This window comes from Monodelphis domestica, chromosome 2 (genome assembly GCF_027887165.1).
Source record: "Monodelphis domestica isolate mMonDom1 chromosome 2, mMonDom1.pri, whole genome shotgun sequence".
NCBI lineage: Eukaryota > Metazoa > Chordata > Mammalia > Didelphimorphia > Didelphidae > Monodelphis > Monodelphis domestica.
The window spans coordinates 523689442-523708476 of NC_077228.1; the positions used below are offsets into that span (position 1 = coordinate 523689442).

Consider the following 19035-nt stretch of genomic DNA (forward strand, 5'->3'; position numbering starts at 1 on the left):
CAGATGTCCAGCCCTGGATGCCCAGGCCGCTGGCGCAGCCCCTTGTCAGGAGGGGATAGAAGCTGCTCGAGGGCAGGGATGCATTTGCTTCTCTTAGTGCGTGTGGCAGGTGCCTGGTAAGTGCTTTACTGGGCTGGATTTTGAGAGAGAGCTGAAGCCAGGCCCTTGCCTTGATTAGCAGCCCTGGTGCAGAAGTGGGGAAGCATGGTGGGGAGATTCCCAAAAGGCCGCCCCCTCCAAGCAGCTGACTGAGAGACGTAAAAACGTGACATGAGTTTCCTTACTGGCCCAAGGGTAGGCTCTGGGTCCCCACCCCCTCTCCCCATTGAAATCTCTGTGTAGATGGTTAGCAAATGCAGTAGGACAGAGATGGTGAACCTTTTAGAGACTGTGTGGACAGGAGGGGGAGGAAGTGCTCCTATTGGGCTGCTAGGCAGAGGAGTGGGTGATGGGAGAAATTACTTTAGGTGGTGTAGAGAGGGGGAAGGGAGCCACTCAGCCCTAGTCCTTTGCCTTTCTAGTAATGACACACATGCCCATAGAGAGAGCTCTGCATTCCCTCTCTGGCACACGTGCCATAGTTTTACCACCACAGCCACAGGTGCTAATGGCATGTCAGCCAAGGAAGATGCCTGTGAGCTTATTAAGCAACCTTCACAAGCCTGGGGTCCAGGCGAGCCCAGAAAGGGGGCTACTGGACCTGGGCAGACCTCCTCCAGGGTATTTCTGTTCACTTCTGGGCACTGGGTTTGAGGAAGGACTTGAAAGAGCAGGACAGCTAGGATGATGGAAGGACTCCAGTCCTTGCTAGGTGGGGATCAGGTGAAGGAGCCAGAGCTCTGTAGCCCCAAGAGAAGACTTAGGAGGACATTTAAGAGCTGGAAGAGGGGAGTGACTTGTTTCTGGTCCAGAAGGCAGGGGGTGGGTAGACGGTACTGTGAGGTAGGTTTTGGTTGTGTTGCTGAATGGATAGACAGTGGTCCGAGAGTTGGGAATTACTCACATTTGAACCCTATTTTGACCCTGGACAAGTCACTTAACCTTTTCCTGCCTCAGTTTCTCATCTGTAAGAAGGGGATAATAATGGCACCTACTTCTTAGGTTGTTGTGAAGATCAAATGAGATTCTTCAACAACCATAAAGTACTGGCAAATTGGAGCTGTTCATCCTCCTCCTTGTCATTATTTCAGAGTTATGGCTGTGCAAAGGGAATGGGTTGCCTGAGCTGGGCAGTAGGCTCTTTCTTATTTTAGATAAAGGCCCTGTAAAGTTTGAGTGATTATTTCTCAAGAAATTTGTAGTGAGCATTTCCATTTACTTGTTGGGCACAATTAGATGAGTTCTGTCTTCACAGTATGAGAGTCTGTGGCATTCCTGGAATATTTTCTTTTTATGGTAAGCCACTGGGGATGGAGGTGGGGAATACAGCTGTATTCAGAGTAAGATGACCTGCCAACCCACAGGGCACTGACTCACTGCAGTTAGGGGTGAGGGAAAAAGGGAACCCTCAGGCGGGGGTGGTGTGGGACAGGATGTGGGACTGGAGCAGAGCTTGGAAGGGCAACTGGAACTTAGAGCAGGGCTTCTTCACCTTCTTAGGGTCAGGCCCTTTGGCAGCAAGCTGTTGAAGCCTCCGGACTGACCCCTGCTCAGGCATATTTGTAAATGTATCACATCAGTGCAGAGATTAGAGGTAGCAGTTCTTGAAATAGAGGGATCAAAATATATTTAAAAAAAAAATATGGGGGCAGCTGGGTAGCTCAGTGGATTGAGAACCAGGCCTAGAGACGGGAGGTCCTAGGTTCAAATCTGGCCTCAGACACTTCCCAGCTGTGTGACCCTGGGCAAGTCACTTGACCCCCATTGCCTAGCCCTTACCACTCTTCTGCCTTGGAGCTAATACACAGTATTGACTCTAAGACGGAAGGTAAGGGGTTTAAAAAAAAACAAAACATGTAGGTGGCTTAATGTGAGAGTCATCCCTGGAGATGGAAGGTTCTAGGTTCAAATCTGGCCTCAGAGATATCCCAGCTGTATGACCCTGGGAAAGTCACTTAACCCCCATTGCCTAGCCCTTATCGTTCACCCTTCTGCCTTGGAACCAATTCTTGGTTTTAATTCTAAGACAGAAGGTAAAGGTTTAAAAAAATAAGTTCACAGACCCCAGTTAAGGGTGAATTTTAGGGTTGAGACTGAATATGTTTTTTAGTGGTCGCCAGGGATTTAAATTTTAAATTCTAAATTCCAATGAAACACTCAATTCAGAATGGAATTTTATGGTGGTTTATTTACAATAGAAGGAAGAAATTAAGAATGAGGGGGAAAAGAAGGAGGGGGGGGAGGGAGAGGGAGAGGGAGGGACAGAGATCAGGTTCAATTTTATGTGCTTTTCACCAGTCACTTTTCTCAGACCTTATTTCTTTCATCTATAGAATGAAGAGTTTGGACTGGCTGATCTCAGAGAGCCCGTCTAGCTCAGAATCTCCTCCTGATCCATCTTGGGGATGGGGGAGGGGGAGAAAGAAGAGAACAACTGAGGAGAACTAGATGAAAATAATTTTATACCTGCACCAGCTGGGGTTTATTCACTGTGTGTGACAAAAAAGGGTAAAAAGGGGATTTGTATTCACATCTCACACCATATACCTTAACAAAATTCAGCTGAAAGACTGAGGGTATTTTCTAAAAAAGCTATTAAAAAGATGAGAGAAATATAATAACGGATCACATTTATAAAGGGAGATTAATGTTTTGTTAATAGAATTATTAGAGATTTTTTTGAACCTCTGACAAGGAAACCTTCCTGTCCGACAGAAAGCTAGAGTAAAAGAAAAATAATATATTAGAAAACAATTTAGGGCAGATGTGGCAGATAGAAATGGGACATTTCAGCTATTTAAGAATGTGTGAAAAAGTCCCCGCGTCACTGTGGGTCGACAGTGGGAGCCAAACACAGAGGGGCCACCATCTTTATTCTGTCCCGTGAACCCTGGGGGAACTCAGGAGCAGGTAGAATGTGAAGGGACAGGTCCTGTTAGCCTTTACCAGTGAAATGGCAAACTTTGAGAATGCTGGAAATCATGATGTCCTTTCCAGAAGGGCTGCCGGGGCAAGTCACCTGACCTTTGTGTCTCAGTTTCCTTGTATGTAAAATGAGTATAATAAAAGCCCCTCCATTGCAGGTTGTTAGTATGACATGATGAATTCACGTATGTGAAGTGTTTTGCAAACTTAAACGTGCTCTATGTAAGTGCTAACTGTTATTGTTGTTACTGTTAATTGGGGGGAATATACCCAGACAATGTCATCAAACAAAAAAGCTGTCTGTAAAGGTTTTCTTAACATCATTCAGAAGCAGAGACACATACATACACACAGGCTCACAGTCCTACACACCTGCATTTTTACTCTCACTGGAAATAGTCTAATGTCCCATCGGTAGATGGTGGTTAAACGTCCGTGGAGTGGAATGTTATAATGCTGTATGAGGGATACAGAGAAACCTGGAGGACCCAGAGCTTCGGGGGCCCAGGGTTGCACCAATTCAGGAGAGCCTTTCCAGAACTTGGGTCCCTTCTGAGGAGGGAGGCCTCTCTGCATCCACCCTCTCTACCACTTTTGAATTTTGAACCTCCTGTGGGTTGCAGTGGTCCCCAAATGTGCCTGAGAGCCAGAGGTTCTCACCCAGACAGGGCTTAGAAATAACTGAGTCTAAGGGAGAACCTCAGCCCTAACCCTCTCAACTATGGCTCAGTGAGGGTTAAGTGACTTACCCAGGGTCACACAGCTAGGAAGCGTCTGAATTCAGATTTGAACCCAGAACCTACCATCTCTAGGTCTAGCTCTCAAACCACAGAGCTGCCTAGCTACCCCCACTTTTTTTTTTTTAAAGGATGAAGTAGACTTGATCATGTTTGCAGACAGTGAGGAGAAAGATTAGGGAGAGACTGGAGAGGATGAGTGAAGAAATGAGCTGGGGGTGAGCTCCTGGAAGAGATGATGGCAGGAGGAAATCAAGGGTGCAGGGAGAGGAGAGCAGCTTATAGCAGACCAGGGCAAGATTGGAGGGCATCTACGAGATGGGATGGAGCTGGCATTGAGGACTTGAGAAGGGACATTTTGGAAGGGGCCTTCATGGGAGAGGAGCTAATCCTGTAGCACCCAGTCCAGGAAGAATGGGATCCCTTTAGTGGTCAACTACAGCTGGCCCTGTGGTAGGAGGCGCTACGAGTAACCTAGAGTTGGTGACTGGCAGGCCATGGAAGGCCTGGGAGCCAAGGGGCAGATGACTACGGAGCTAGCAAATGAGGGGCTGGCGGCGGCTGGAAAGATGAAGTTAGGGAGAGAGTAAAAAGCAGGAGATGGGAAAGGGCCTAGAGAAGAGCAGAGCAGGCATAGGCCCATCAGGAGCACAGGTCTGACTCCTGGCGTTAGAGAAAACCAACCTATCAGTTATGGATTACATCCATTCATATAGGCCAGCATCATGGCCAATAAAGTGACTTATAAGGATCAGTGGCCCTCTCTGGACCCAGAGACCCCAAAGCTTGGGCGGACAGCTTAAGAAATAGTTTTAGGGGCTCACTATTCAGCCCCTCTCTTGACCATCTCAAGACATCTCTAACTGATAAGAGCTACTTAAGAGGTGGCCTATCAAACCATCCACCCCTCCTCATCTCGTATCCTGGGGAACGTGTACCCAGTAAAAGAACCGTTGTCCCCGTCATTTATGAATTCTATTAAAAGGAAGTCATACCTGGGGATTCCTAAGAACAAAGGAAATGCAAAGATCTATAGACTACAAGGTGTGGGAGGTCAGAGACCTTGACTCAGGAATTCTCTTTAATACGTGGGCCCTGGCATAAGAATTCATACAGTGTATGAAAAATAAATTCTCACACTGGCAGGTGACTGAAGAGGATGCAAGGGAAGTCGGGCCTGGAGGCCGGGCTGTTTGAAGGGGCACCTGTACCTATGTGCTCCCCACTTGGAGGGCAGAGACGGGACTGATGTTTCTGGAGCCCAGTGAGCCCCCTCCAGCTGTTTCTTCCTTTTCTTCCCTTTTATGGAGACTGGTGCATCTGAGAATCTGCAGTCTTCATTTTTTAGGGTGTCTGTAATTAAAACCAGCAAGAAATCTCATGTTTTTTGGCAGTCAGCCTTGATTCGTGGCTCAAGAGTATTTCCTGGATTTCCTTTGGAAAGTTTCTGCCTTTTCCCTCAGTTCCCTCAAAGGCTTCTCCTGAAGTGTGACCTGGTGAGCATTCAGGCCTCTCCCCAGCCCTGGCTCTCAGCTTTCTGTAACTGCCAGGCCTTGATTTGATCCTCTCTCCCTCTTCTGTCTACCCTCCCTCCTGCCCCAAGGTTCCCTGGTTCATCTTCCTGTTCCTCTTTCCTGGAGAATCTGCATCGCTGTGTAAACCTTTGAATGGAATCGTGCTTCTGCTTACACCTCGCCCCCCCCCAAACTCATTCTTCTAGGTTAATGATTCATCTCCCACTGTGAGAAAGCCTAGGCTTGACTTAATTTAATTTCTTGGGCAGGTTCAAAATAATAGTACTCTAGGAAGTACATTGGATCCCTCTGAGCAGCTACCAGAGTCCTAGGCAGAGCCGGCTGCTGCACATGCCCCTTCTGGTGAGGAGGGCTGGGGTCAGAGGTCTTCAGAGGCCCTCCTTCATTCCACAGACCTCACAGGGTGATCCCAAATGCTCACCTGCTTCCTTCTCTAGAAGGAATCAGAACCATCAGTAACTAGGCTCTACCTGCAGGAGATGGGGGTGGGGGGGGGGGACCTTGCCAGGACAGCCCTTCTGCTTGGGCCCCATCCCTCCTCCTCTGCTCTAAGACTGCCCCATTGCCCACTCTCCCCCCTTGAATTCTCTGCATTCTTTGGCTTTAGAATAGTTTGTTGTTTTTCCTTTTCTAAGCAACAGATCCCTTTCCCTCCAAAGCCTGGGGGTGGGAGGGGAGGGTCCCTTTGTTTTGTACCTGTGCCACTAGCCGGAGGGAACAGGAGGAGAGTCTTTGCAGCAGCAGGTAACCTTGGCCTGAGGGTGGCCTCCGTTCTGGGAAAAGGTAGAAGACAAGGAATAGTAGAAGGGGCTCCTAGTGCTCGGCGCCTTCACCTGGCCGCCAGAGCTCCACCTGTTAGCCAGGTGTAGAGAGATCATGAATGGGGCCGAGAGTGAGCCTTGGCTTCCATGAGTCTTTGGGCCTCAGGGAAAAGGGGATTGCAGGCCAACAGCCTTTCTTCAGGCCCTGCCTAACTTGCACCCAGAAGAAACTAGGAAGGCATTTGGGGAGTGACAGCTTGAGGGCAGCAAAGGCTGTTTTGGCCATGGTTTATCAGCAGATGGGCACATGGGGAAGAGCCTGGGCCTGAAGTGGGGGGAGCTTGGTTTCCATGCTCTGTCACCACCTGGATGACCCTAGTCAAGTCACTGTTGAGTGTCAGTCTTCTTATCTATCCTGTGAAAGTCTCTCTAAATGGACATCTGGAGAACCAGCACACATACCAGACAAATGAAAGAGACCACACACGGTTCTATTGAAGGGTCTGGGGAGTCCCAAACAACCAGGCCACATATGTAAAGGTGATGGTTTGTTCTCTCAGAGCCTCCCTAGCGGAGAGAAGCCTTTGTCTAGCCTGTGGGGTTTCCAAGTCATTGGGGAGATTTGTCACAATGGCAGCAGCAAAATGGCCTACTGAGCATCCCCATACAAGTAGGAAAATGTCTGATCTCTGGCATAGAGGGCCGAATCTTAGTGGTTTTCCCCAACTTTCAAAATCTCCTTGTGGAGCTTGGAAAGAAATTGCATTTGGGAATCCAAAGGTATATTGGACTGTTTGGCAGAAACAGTTATTGAAGTCATCCAACAAAAGTAGTTTCTGACTTCCATGAACTGATGCAAGAGTGAAATAAGCAGGACTGGGAGAATCTTATACACAGTAACTGCAATATTGTGGGATGATCAAATGTGATAGATTTACTAACAGTAATACAAGGATTCAGGACCGTTCTGAGGGACTTATGAAAAAAGAACACTATCTGCCTGTAGAGAAAGAACTGTTAGAGTAGGAATACAGATAAAACATACGATTTGTCCCTTGTTTTGGGGGGGGGGGTATATGCTTTTGGGTCAGGTTTTTATAAGATTAATATGTTTTGCATGATAATACATGCATAATCCAGATTGAATTGCTTGTCATCCCTGGGAAAAAGAAGGGAAAGAGAGTATGGTCATATAACATTGGAAAACTTATGTGCAAATTTGTTGTTAAAATAAAAAATTAATTTAAAAAGTTTTAAAGAAAATTAAGAACATTTAAAAATATATTATCTTATTCAAAACAACTCTTGGAGGTATATGTTATTATTATTTTCATTATGCAAATGTTAAGGGTAAATTTAGGGTTGAGACTGAATATAAATTTAGTTGGTTGCCAGGGATTTAATTTCTAAATTCCAATGAAACATTCAAATCAGAATGGAATTTTATGGTGGCTTATTTACAATAAAAAGAAGAAATGAAGAATGAGAGAGAGAGAAAAGAGAATTTAAACTGCTCCAACCCAGGCTGAGCTATGCAGGAGTTCAGAGGCTTTGGCCAAGGAAAAGGGGAATCAGACTTATTACTCACTATGTGACCGTCTAAAGGAAGCAGTCTGAGGAGCTCTTCTAGGCTCTAGTTTCAGGGTCAACTCCGCCAAAGCTCCCTCCCCACAAGAAGTGATGCTAACTATAAAGGCAGTTCTTTACATCACTTCCTATGTCTCACATGTGCCAATGGTGACTTAAGCTTGGCTTAGGACAGCCCAGGGGTCAGTCAGTTGTTTCTGATTTGTCACTTGGTAGCACATGCCAGTCATAGGCCTTCCTCCCCGACACTTAATCCTTAAGTGGGGTGTATACATTCCTAGTTGCAAAAATTCTAAAGACTAAAATTCACAATCCCCCCTGATAATGATTGGGGGACTACTCTCCCCAACTGATCACTAAACAATCATCTTGCACCTCTAAAATCTAACCACAAGTGCATACAAAATTTTACCTTCTAAGAGGAAACTATCATAGTTAGAGATAAGAGGGAAATAGGAGAGAGAGAGAGAGAGAGAGAGAGAGAGCGCAAAACCAATGTATAAATGGAGATTTTGACCCCTAGACTTCATTCCCCAGAAATCCTTGGTATTTCCCAGAATTCCCTATAATCTCTTTGTGTCTCCACATTGGCGAGATCACGTTACTGGTATTTAACTGGCAGTAACGCCTCCTGCGGCCTCTCTTCTTGCATGCTGTAGCAGTGATGGTGGTAAGGTGGGAAAATTTTGAAAATGGCTAACCATCCATGGGCACGTGGTTTTTATTTTGTACCCTCTTTATTCCTTGATTTCTAATGATCCTTAATAAACCTCATAAAACATGATATTTTTATTATTAGAGATATAATTTAGTTTTTACACAAAGAAACTGAGGCATACAGAAGTTAACTTACTTGCCCAGAGTCACATATCCATTAAGTATCTGAGGCACAATTTATCTTTTTGACTCCTAGTCCAATATTATCCACTATATTCCTAGCTGCCAAACTTATTGAGAAGCATCGTGGTGAAGTGGAAATTATTTTATACTTGGAGTCATGAGAGAAATGGGTTTGAATCCAACCCCTGGCATTTACTAGATGGTGTGATCCTGGCCTTCCAGGCTTCCCCTTGCCTTCCCAGGCAGCCATCCCATATGTAGGAAGTAGTATTTTAAAATACACAAAAAAGTAGGGGGGAAATCAGCAAACCTGATCATCACATCTCAATATATCTCATTTCTGAACCTCTCACCTCTGCCAAGGAGTGGAATGCGGATATCTTCTCTCTTCATTTAAGCTGAGCATGAGCTTTGTGGTTACACTTCCCATTAACATTGTTGAAATTACATATTTTCCAGCCTCTGCTTTTGTAACTTGACATCAGTTCGTATTGATATTTTCATGTTCCCTGTATTTTTGTATTTGCCATTTCTTATACTACAATAATATCCCATTGTATTTATGTGCCACAGTTTGTTTAGGCATTCTGCAATTAATGGATATCTACTCTAGTTCCTTTTGCTAACGCAAAAAATGCTGCTATATGTATTGTCTGACCTTCTTGGGATATATGCCTAATAGTGGAATCTCAGGGTCAAAGGATATGGACATTTTGGTCACAGTTATGAATTGCTTTCCAAAATGGTTATTTCGATTTACAGTTCCACTAACAATGCACAACTCCTTCAAAGTGATTATTTTTATCTTTTGTTGTATTTGCTAGTTTGAAGATGTGAGATGTTTTAAAGTTGTTTCGATTCACCTTTCTCTTATTATTAATGATTTGGAGCATTCTTTCATATGACTATTAATAGTTATTCTTTTTTTGGAGAACTCTTCATCTCCTTTGACCACTTATCTGTAGGGGAATGGCTTTTGTTCTTAGAAATATTTATTATTTACATATCTTGGATACTGAACTGTTATCAGAGAAATTTGATACAAAGATTTTTTTCTCCCATTTGAGCCCTTATTGTAGGTACCTTAGTTTTTTTGTTTGTGCAGAAGTTTTTCAATTTCCTGAAATCAAATCTATTGATCTTTTTTGTAAATGCCTCTGTCCCTTGTTTGGTTAAAAACACATCTCCTAGTCTATTCAACACCCCCCCCCCCCCAACACACACACACGTGTTTTTGAACTCTCTCAATGGAAATAAACATCTTTGCTAGAAAAAAAAAAGACATCTCCTGCCCTAAAGCCATGACAATTCCATGATCTATTTTTTTTTCAATTTCCTACATCCAGTTGGAGTTTATTGTGGAATCTAGTATAAAGATCTAGGCTAAGCCTATACTTTCCAATTTTTCAGCAGGGTTTTTTTGGGGGCGGGGCTAATTAGTTTTCTGGTTAATCGAACACTGGATTTTTTAGTTCCATTGTTTTTTGTTTCTCCATCATTTGGCCCTTTCCACTGGTCTCTTTGTTAAATTTCTAACTGATACCAAATGGATTTGATGACTGCTGCTTTATAATGTAGGTCTGGAAAACACCATTAACTTCTAAAGACAATTGTTAGATGTGTCTGTGCATATTTTCTACCAAATAGAGATTTGGATAACCTCTGATGTCTGTTCTGCTTTGGAAAAACAAGTATAAAAACTTAAAAATCTATTCCATCTTGCAGGCAAGGTTCCTCCCTCCTTCGTTCCCTAGGTATCTTCAAGAGAAACCGGTTCTCAGAAGGGAGAAGGGGGGGTGATAAGGAAGAGACTAAAACAAAGGGGGTTTTACTTGGTCTCTCGTGGATAATTCTGTGCTTGGAGAAAGGAAGGCCCCTGACAATGCCTAACATTTCTGTTCTCATCCAGTAGTAACTGACAGCAGTAATATGGAGCAGGTGGGGGGGGGTCTCCCTCTCTGTGTATACGGGGTCACAGCTGCTGAAACAAAGGCTTCTTCAAAGCAGGATGAGGCCCTGGGTTTGCAGCAAGCAGGAGGGTTTTCATTCTGTGTTAATATACAGTTTTATATAATGAAAGGAGGTGGGGTTGGCATTGCTTGATGAGAGGAGACTCTAGACACCCACCTACACCTCCCCCACCTGGCTGGGAACCTTTGATACTGGATGTTTGGGAAGCCTCTCAAGAAAGGCAGCATGTCCCAAACAGAAGAAACTGTTATCAGATCCTCTCCAGGCCCCTCTTTTTCTGAGAAGGGCATTCCCTTCCTCCCAGTTCCCTGGCTTTGCCTCTGGAGTTTTTCTCTTCCAGTTACTCCCCTTCAGTCCCCTTTTCTGTAATCAGTTGCCAGATCTTATTATTTCTCCCTCCACAGACACCTCTCTGGTGCAAATCTTCTTCAGGTCCTCCTCACTCATAGGGCAGGCCAGTTGGCTAAGGGATAGCCCAAGGACACCCTGAGAGGGAGACAGGAGGCAACTTCTGCCAGGCAAGTCGAACCACCAGCACCTTGACCACTTGATCTGGCCACCACTGTCCCCCCTCAGATCCTGATGAAGAAAGTCCAAGACACCAAGAGCCTCGAGAATTACAGTGCTTCCAGCCTAGCATCCTGGGGAACAGCCCCATGGAGATGCATCCTGGTAGTGCTCAGCCCCAGCCACTGAAGATCCAGAGAAGAAAGTTCTGGGCACTGTAAAAACCTGAGTTGATAAGATTTTTTTCACATTAAACAAGAGGAGGCATCTGCTTTGCCATTCAGCTACACTCTGAGGACCAGGAGACCTTTCACCTGAATCATGTCTGAAATATCCTTACTGTGGGTCATCTCCCCATCAGCATTCTATCTGTACCCCCAGAGCTGAGTACAATGCTTTGCATGTGGTCAGCACTTAATAATTCATTCGTCACCTGTTGCAGGACTGTTTCAGTAACTCCTCATTGATCTCCCGGTTTCTTCTCTCTCCAGTCTGTCCTCCGTGTGGCTGCTAATGTGATTGTTCTAATCTGTAAACCCCAGTGACTCCCTCTTAAAGCCTTTCACAGCTTGGCTTCCATTCAGCTTTCCAGACTTGGGACACCTTCCTCTCCAGTGGGCAGCCAAGCCATGCCACTTGGTCTTCTGGCTCTGCGCCTTCCCCTTATTCCTGTAATGAACTCTCACTTCCCAGCCTCTTACAGTTAGTGCGAAGGTCGAGTAGATGAGGCTGGAAGCGCATCTTATTGCCATAATCCACTTTGAAAGTTCCTGGTAAGAACTGGAGAGAGCTGCTCCGGTGGAAAATAAGCCCACGACGGTTTTGAAACAAGCACCTGCCCTGTGGAAAAGTAGAACCCAGAGTTCTGCGGGCCAAAAATGTCCCCACCCCCACCCCCCAGGCAGAAGAATAGGCAGTCAACAGAAGAGGAGCACATTTTTAGTCTGGGCATAGAATGGACTAACTTCCTTCTTCTACACAGACCTACTCACTGAACAGCTCCAGGAATTAATGTGCCAGTTTGCTTTGCCCCAGGTGGACTGACCTGGTACCCAGCTGTGGGCCATTTGGGCAGAAAGGACATAAAAACTCTAGGATTTTATGGAGGCTTTCTGGGACCACCGGGGGGGGGGGGGATCCTTGAGGACTGCTTTTTCCTGCCTTGGGGATTGCATTTACCCAGGGGTTGTTGGATATGTTTTTATTAAGAGAATTATTTATCAGAACCCCCAGGCTCCAAGTGGTACCAGACAAGGAACCAGGATTGAACTAGGCCTGAGATCTGATAGGATCTATTCGGGCCTCTGAAAAAACTGGAGAGGGTGAGGGGTTCTGAGAGCTTGCCCTCAATTAGTGACCAAAGCAATGATGAAGGCAGTGAGTGAGGTTAGGCTGGATAGTAGCAGGTTAATGAGAGAACGGTGGATTCCATGATCTTGGTAATGATCCCGAGCCTGCAAGCAGCAGGCTGATGGCAGTGGCAGAGAGAAAGTGGCAAGACCTAGTCCGCAGGCGGTAGGAAAGCCAGCAAATCCCAGGCAGCTGGACAGGCGGAGTCCTAGTAGGGGTTAGCCCATGTTGGCTCTTTTTTGGTGTTTTGATGCTCCCTCACCCTCCACACCCCAAAAAAAGAGGGGGTAAAGCTGTTGTGCTGTGAAGTGGCTCTTCCTGACCCTAATCATCTTAGGTTGTTGTACCCAGGAGGGAATGTGATACACCAAGACATTGGTGGAATGGGGAAGTTTGACTTACCCTCCCTTCTTGCGTACCACCACCAGGGCCATTGATGAGGCAAGGAGTAATGGAGGACACTTAGAGCAATTTGTGTGTACCTTGCCCCCAAGGGGACTGATCTGGGATCCAGCTGTGGGCCAGGAGGACAGCTCCTGAGGCCCCAGGGAAGCTGTTTGCAGACTGCTTTTAATGTTCTCCTTGACAGTTAACTTGCTTTTTACCTCCAAGGGAATTGGTTGGGGCAGGGAGAAGCAGAAATAGTAGATATATTTTTATTAAAGAAAATTTGATCTGATCCCTTGAGCTCTGACTGACCCATCTCATTAGCTGTGGAACCTGACTGGCACCCAGAGATCTGGGCTCAGCGCCTTCCCTGACCAGGGACCATTAGCCAGTTGGGGTTTCTGTTCTCTAAGAGTTTTTCCAGCTGTAAATCTGCTAAACTGTAACTTCCCTGGTAGGGGCCATCCCATTTCAGTCATTCCCTGGACTCCCTTGTTCAAAGCCTTGGCATGAGATTTTTGCCCTTATGCCTCTTTTCTCCTTTCTCCTCCATGCAGTTACCATTAAACTTATTGTCATTCTGCCTTGGCCATTTTTCTGGCCTCTTTTCCCTCAGCTCCCATCCTAGTAAGGAGATATCTCCTCAGGATCTGTTTGGTCTTGGATGGTAACCTTCTAGGCAGTGTTTCCTCCTGCCCTCTTCTCTCTCCACGCTTAGAGCCTAATCTGTAGAATCCCAGTTCTCACCCCAGTCATCAGTGCCAGCCCCCTCATTTTACTGTGGGAAAAATGAAGGCCTAGCTAGCAGAGTGATTGAGCCTGCATTTGAACCCAGACCCTTGACTCCAAAACCAACGTTCTTTTATCTGTTTACTCTTGCCTCTCAATCAACACAGAAAATGGGGTCATCCCAGTGTTTTGCTCAAACCCTTTAGGAGTTCCCTGTCGCCCTCACACAACAGTGGCCATCCAGAATCAGGAACAAACCTGCAACTGTGTCTTAGGATTTCCCTCCTTGTGTTCTAGTCTCCAAGTACAGTGGACCCATCACTCTCAACTAACCCCCCACACCCCCAACACATCACACGTACTCACACACACTATCTCTCTCTCTCCTTTCCATCCTCCAGGCCTATAGTGTCTCACCTCCCTGTGTAAGGGTTAAAAATTAAGGTTGGACTAAATATATGAGAATGTGGTTGCCAAAGTCAATATATCCCAAGTCAGATGACTTGTTAGCAATAGTTAGTTTGCTTATAAATTTTCTTAGGACTGCCCAGAGCAATCGTTTCTGAGTTGTTACCTTCTTTAGCATGTGGGTTATGGACCTCCCCCCACTTAAGTGTAAAGTGGGGGTGTATATGCTTCTGGTGATTAAATCTACCCTGCCTACTTTTAGATTTAATTCCATCTTCACAATCCCCTTGTGATCCTTGGGGAGACTAGTTATAGTTATTTTGAAATGTAAACTCTTAAGCCAAAGGGGACTGCCCCCTAATTGGCTTTTTGTCAATGCAACTAGCAAACATTGGTTTTGCGCTCTCTCTCTCTCTGTCTCTCCCTTCTTTCTCTCTCTCTCTCTCTCTCTCTCTCTCTCTCTCTCTCTCTCTCTCTCTCTGTCTCTCCCTTCTTTCTCTCTCTCTCTCTCTCTCTCTCTCTCTCTCTTTCTCTCTCTCCTATTTCCCTCTTATCTCTAACTATTGTAGTTTCCTCTTAGAAGGTGCAATATTGTATACACCTGCAGTTAGAAGATTTTTAGTGGTATATGATTATATCAAATGATCCATTGGGGATACTAGTCTCCCCAAGAATCATAGGGGGAATTGTGAAGATAGGATTAACTCTCCCCTACCTACTTTTAGATTTAATCACCAGAAGCATATATACCCCAACTTTACACTTAAGTGGAGGGAGGTCCACAATCCATGTGCTAAAGTAGGTAACAGCTCAGAAACGACTGACTGTCCCCTGGGCAGTCCTAAGAAAATTTATAAACTACAATTGAATCATGTAAAGTGGAAGGAAGGCACAGGAAGTGATGCAAAGAAAGGTCTTTAAAAGTAGTTGCAACTTCCTATGAGGGGGGGTTTTTTGAGAGAAGTTTTTCAGAGTTGGAGCAGGAGCTTCCCTTTGGACTACCACGTGGGTGAGTGAAAAAGGCCGATTCCTTTCCTGGCTCATGAAGGGACCAGCTTCTTGGGAGGCCTCCTGTCTTGAAGGAGGCCTTGTGGCTGAAACTCTTGCTTTATATACCACCGGCCAACCCATGGTCCTCCAGTGGAGAGTTAACAAGCCCTGCCTGGTTCGAACCAGGCCAGAGTAATTATCTAGTGTGATAGGATAGATACCTTCTCATTTCTCTACTTTCACTCTTCCTCCTATTTTATAAATAAATATTGCTTAAAAGTAATTTGACTTGAGATATATTAATTTTGGCGACCTCATTCTCATATATTTAGTCCAACTTTAATTTTGAACCCTTAAACTTGTTTACCAATTCATTACCTATCCTTTAAAGCTGAATTTGGGTATCCCCTTTTCTTTTGTTAAAAAAATTTTCCCATAGATTACCTGTCAATAGTTTTTCCATTTTCTGACATTTTACAGTCCACGTTCTTTTCCTCTCCTCTCCCAAGATGGCAGGTAATGTGATATAGGTTGTACATGTATTTATCATACAATACATATTTGCATGTTTGTCATATTATGAAAGAAGACCTATTGCTTACACTAGAAAAAATAGTGGAGGAAATAAAAGTGAAGAATGGTTTGTTTCAGTCTGCATTCAGAAATAGTCACTACCTTCTATGGTGGTGGATAGCCTCTTTCCTCATGAGCCCCTTGGAGTTGTCCTGGATCTTTGTATCACGGATAATAGTTAAGTCATTCATAGTTGGTCATCAGATATTGCTGTTACTGTTCCAATGAATGTTGGTGTTATTTCATATTATAGTTCCTTGAGTTCTTCCCCTATTACTTTAACCATGGGGACCTGGACCTTGTCTTTTCTAAATTGTTGCCCCTCTCTTCTAGTCCCCACCGCTACCCCAGGGCCAAACAAAGGTGCTTAGTATTTATTCAGTTTAATTAAATTTCTTAATGTGTGGGTCAAGGCTCTCGAACTGAAATTGTGATCCACTGTTGGGTTGGTAGGAGGTGCTGTCTTGGCCCTGCTTGGTCATACTAGATGATCAGACATTTAATAAACTTGGTTCTCAGCTCTCTGAGTATCTAAATAGTCCCTGAGGAGCTCCTCAGTGTATGTGATTCTCCTCCTCCCAATCCAGCATTGGCTTATTCAAGTTTCTCCTGGGTAAGCCTCTAATATATAAGCAAGTAGTGGTTGTATTTGGCTAAAATCACCTTTGAGGAAGTCAACACTTTGCTTTTATCGCAGAGGTCTCAACTGAGGACAGATTTCGTTGTATTTTCAGTTATTCTCTCTGAGTTCTTCGGTGGGCACAGCACACTCCAAAAGGAGCAGGAGATGCCTAACTCAGACGTCCCTGAACCTTCCAGTAGACAGTGACATGTCTAATAGGGACTAAATTGCTTCCTTTGGATATACTACATGTCATTTTTTGTTTTCTGCCTTCTCCAGTAGTTCGTTCCCCGGCCTTCCTGTGAATGTCCCCACCAGCGTCCCCAACAACGTCTCCTCGAGTGCCCCTGCTATCGTCCCCAATGTGCCTGTGCAGATGCCGAAGCCAAGCAAGGTCCAGCAGGCTCTAGCAGGTAGGTTTGAAGGTACCTGGTCTGGGGAAGATTGAGCTTCTTTTCAAGTGCGGGTGGGTGAGCTGAGAGGGTCTTGCCTTGACCTTTGATATTTTTTCCAGTTTCTCATGAAATCCAAAAACCTTCTAAGAACATTTAAATGTATTTCCATTATAATCTGATTAAGGTTTAGCTTTTTTCTTCCTTCCTAAGAGAGTTTGGTCATACAGATCTCAAAAGATTCCAGTTGGGAAGCCGAACGGTTAGTGTTCCCATCGAGCCTTAGACTGGTCTTACTGTAGCCAAAGGGATTTATAGTTTGGGAAGAGATGGTAGTGCCGTGTGCCTCTACTCCTCATGTTGAGCGTCTCATCCCTTTTCTCTCCAGCTCCCTGATCTGCTCCTTGCAGGATAAAGTGGATTAAACCCCTAGAACTTAAAAAATCACTAGTTGTGAGAAAATGTAACATTGTTGTAATGTGATCCAGAGCCCAAGTCTGGAGGCACCACTTTCTCCATGAAGATGTTCCCTTCTTTCCACCAGAAGGACTTGCTGATGAATTATTTCTTTTGTGTCATTGCCTTTAAGAGACATCACGGAGCCTTGTTATCAGGAGATAGCATTCTCTCTTGATGCCTAGACCCAGCTTGTCTGTTGAGTACTCAGGGCTACAGACGAGCCCAGGACAACTTCCCAGGCCCTGGCGTCCACTTTTTGGTCATCTGATGTTCCCAGGGATGGAACCAGGGACTTCTGTCCATCAGGAGGAGGCAGAGGGAGACATCTCATCTAAGCCCCAGCAGGCTTTGGTCTCAGCCACGCACAACCTAGTGTTCTTTGTCCTTGGAGCGGTTTTGTGATTGCCAAACCTGGGCCCATTTCGGAAGCTCTCGTCGTTGATGGCAAGGCCAGGGAAGCCCCTCTGGCCATTTTTTCAGAGGTTTTCCAGTGGTTTTTGTAGTCTGTCTGTATGGCCTCTGTTTATTCAGCGCAGATTTCCAAGCTCCTTCTGTGAACACGATGGGGAGCTCTTGCGCACTCTTTGGCCTCCAGGAGCTTGCCATCTGGCAGGCTGGTGAATTAGCTGCAGTGTATCGCCTCTGAGTGGCTTTAGGTGTTGTAGAAATTCCAGATGGTGAGATAAGACTTCCTGCTCGAACTGGGGCACGAGCTGGCCATGGAAGGGTGGGGGCAGGATTTTAAAAGGCACACGTGGCGACGGGTCTGTTCTGTGCTCGAGAAGAAGGATGTGAACAAAACACAGAGGCAGGAAAAGATGAGGCAAATAGGCCAGTCTGGCCAGAGTTGAGGCCTGGCGAAGCTGATGGCACCCCAAAGATAGAGGAGATCCCCCGGAGCTTCTTGGGCAGGGGAACAAGGCTGCCAAATGGATGTAGCCAGCTTGAAAGCCCTAGGCAGGACCGGCCAGAAGGCACCTGCTGGGTGAGGTCAGAGGAGGGAGGGAGGAAGAGGAAGGAAAAAGGAAGGGCTGAGTCCCAAGAGACACTAAAGGAAGGATGGGTCGGGCCATTGAAGACTTTGACAAGAACAGTGACGGGAGCAATGAAGATTGGGTCTCTTGAGCTGTGCTCGCCTACTCCATAACTGGACACTGACTCACTATACTTGACCCTATCATTCAGGGAGCGCGTGGCTGCAGTGCAACCTCGGGTGTCAGCACCTAGAAAAGGATGCAGAAAGCCAGCCACACTTTGTATCGGATGGGGATTGGTAGGGCGAAATCCTGATTTGTTCAATCAGCAGCAATCCAGGGACCCGGCTGACTTGGGCTCAGGATCTCCCTGCCCTCCCTCACTCCCAGCTCTCCCAGTTTTTTTCTAAATCCTTCCCTTCCATCTTAGAATCAATACTGAGTATTGGTTCCGAGGCAGAACAATGGTAAGGGCTTGTCAATGGGGGTTAAGTGACTTAGCAGGAACTATCTGCGGTCAGATTTGAACCCAGGACCTCCCATCTCTAGGCCTTGCTTTCTATCCATTGAGCCACTTCTCTGTCTGCTGGCCCCCAGTTACTTTTTAAGGAAAGTCATGCCATTGTAAAGAGGGGAAATTGAGAGGTAGGATGCCATTCATTGCACTAAGAGCCGAATTCAAAACAAGCTCCTCTCCTGGCTTGTGACTCTACCCTTAACTGGCTCTCATGTTCAGCCATCCCTCTATAAAGCTCCAGGGCCTTTCTACAATGGTCCAGAGAGTCACCTCTCTCAGAATGCTGTCACTGAGGTCTCTAAAAAGACGCTCACTGAAAGCCCCCTCCAGCCCAAGTGATCTGGGAAAGATTGAGACACAATCTTAGGTAGAGATTCTGAACTATAGCCAGCCCCCCCCCCCCCCCCCCCCATAGAGTGGAGACCCAGATTCAAATCGTGTTTCTGCCACTCCCCAGTTGGGTGATCTTCCTAGGACTGAGCGACTAAGTTATAAGCCGAAGGGTGGAGGCTCTTTCCCTCTGCCAGATCCCTTGCAGTTTTGCCTCCTCCTCCAGAATGCCCACCCAGCTTTGTAGAGACGAGACTGCGGGCCTTGAGGTCCCCGTCCTCAGGATCAAGCAGTCCCGGAGAGATGCGGGGGATTCCAGCACAGCCACCCCAAGCTTGGAGA

The 19035-nt window shown here is 45.9% G+C and overlaps 1 protein-coding gene across 4 annotated transcripts in view; it reads left to right on the top strand.

The window, feature by feature from the left end:
• DTX2 (deltex E3 ubiquitin ligase 2) overlaps positions 1-19035 on the top strand; it is a 46943-nt gene that overhangs the window by 16106 nt on the left and 11802 nt on the right. For 2 of the 4 annotated variants that reach the window (XM_007485984.3, XM_007485982.3), the window contains exon 4: positions 16301-16434. In XM_007485984.3, coding sequence (XP_007486046.1) covers positions 16301-16434 — 134 coding nt within the window. The remainder of the gene's footprint in view (positions 1-16300; positions 16435-19035) is intronic. The other 2 variants (XM_007485983.3, XM_056819798.1) reach the window with 1 other exon arrangement.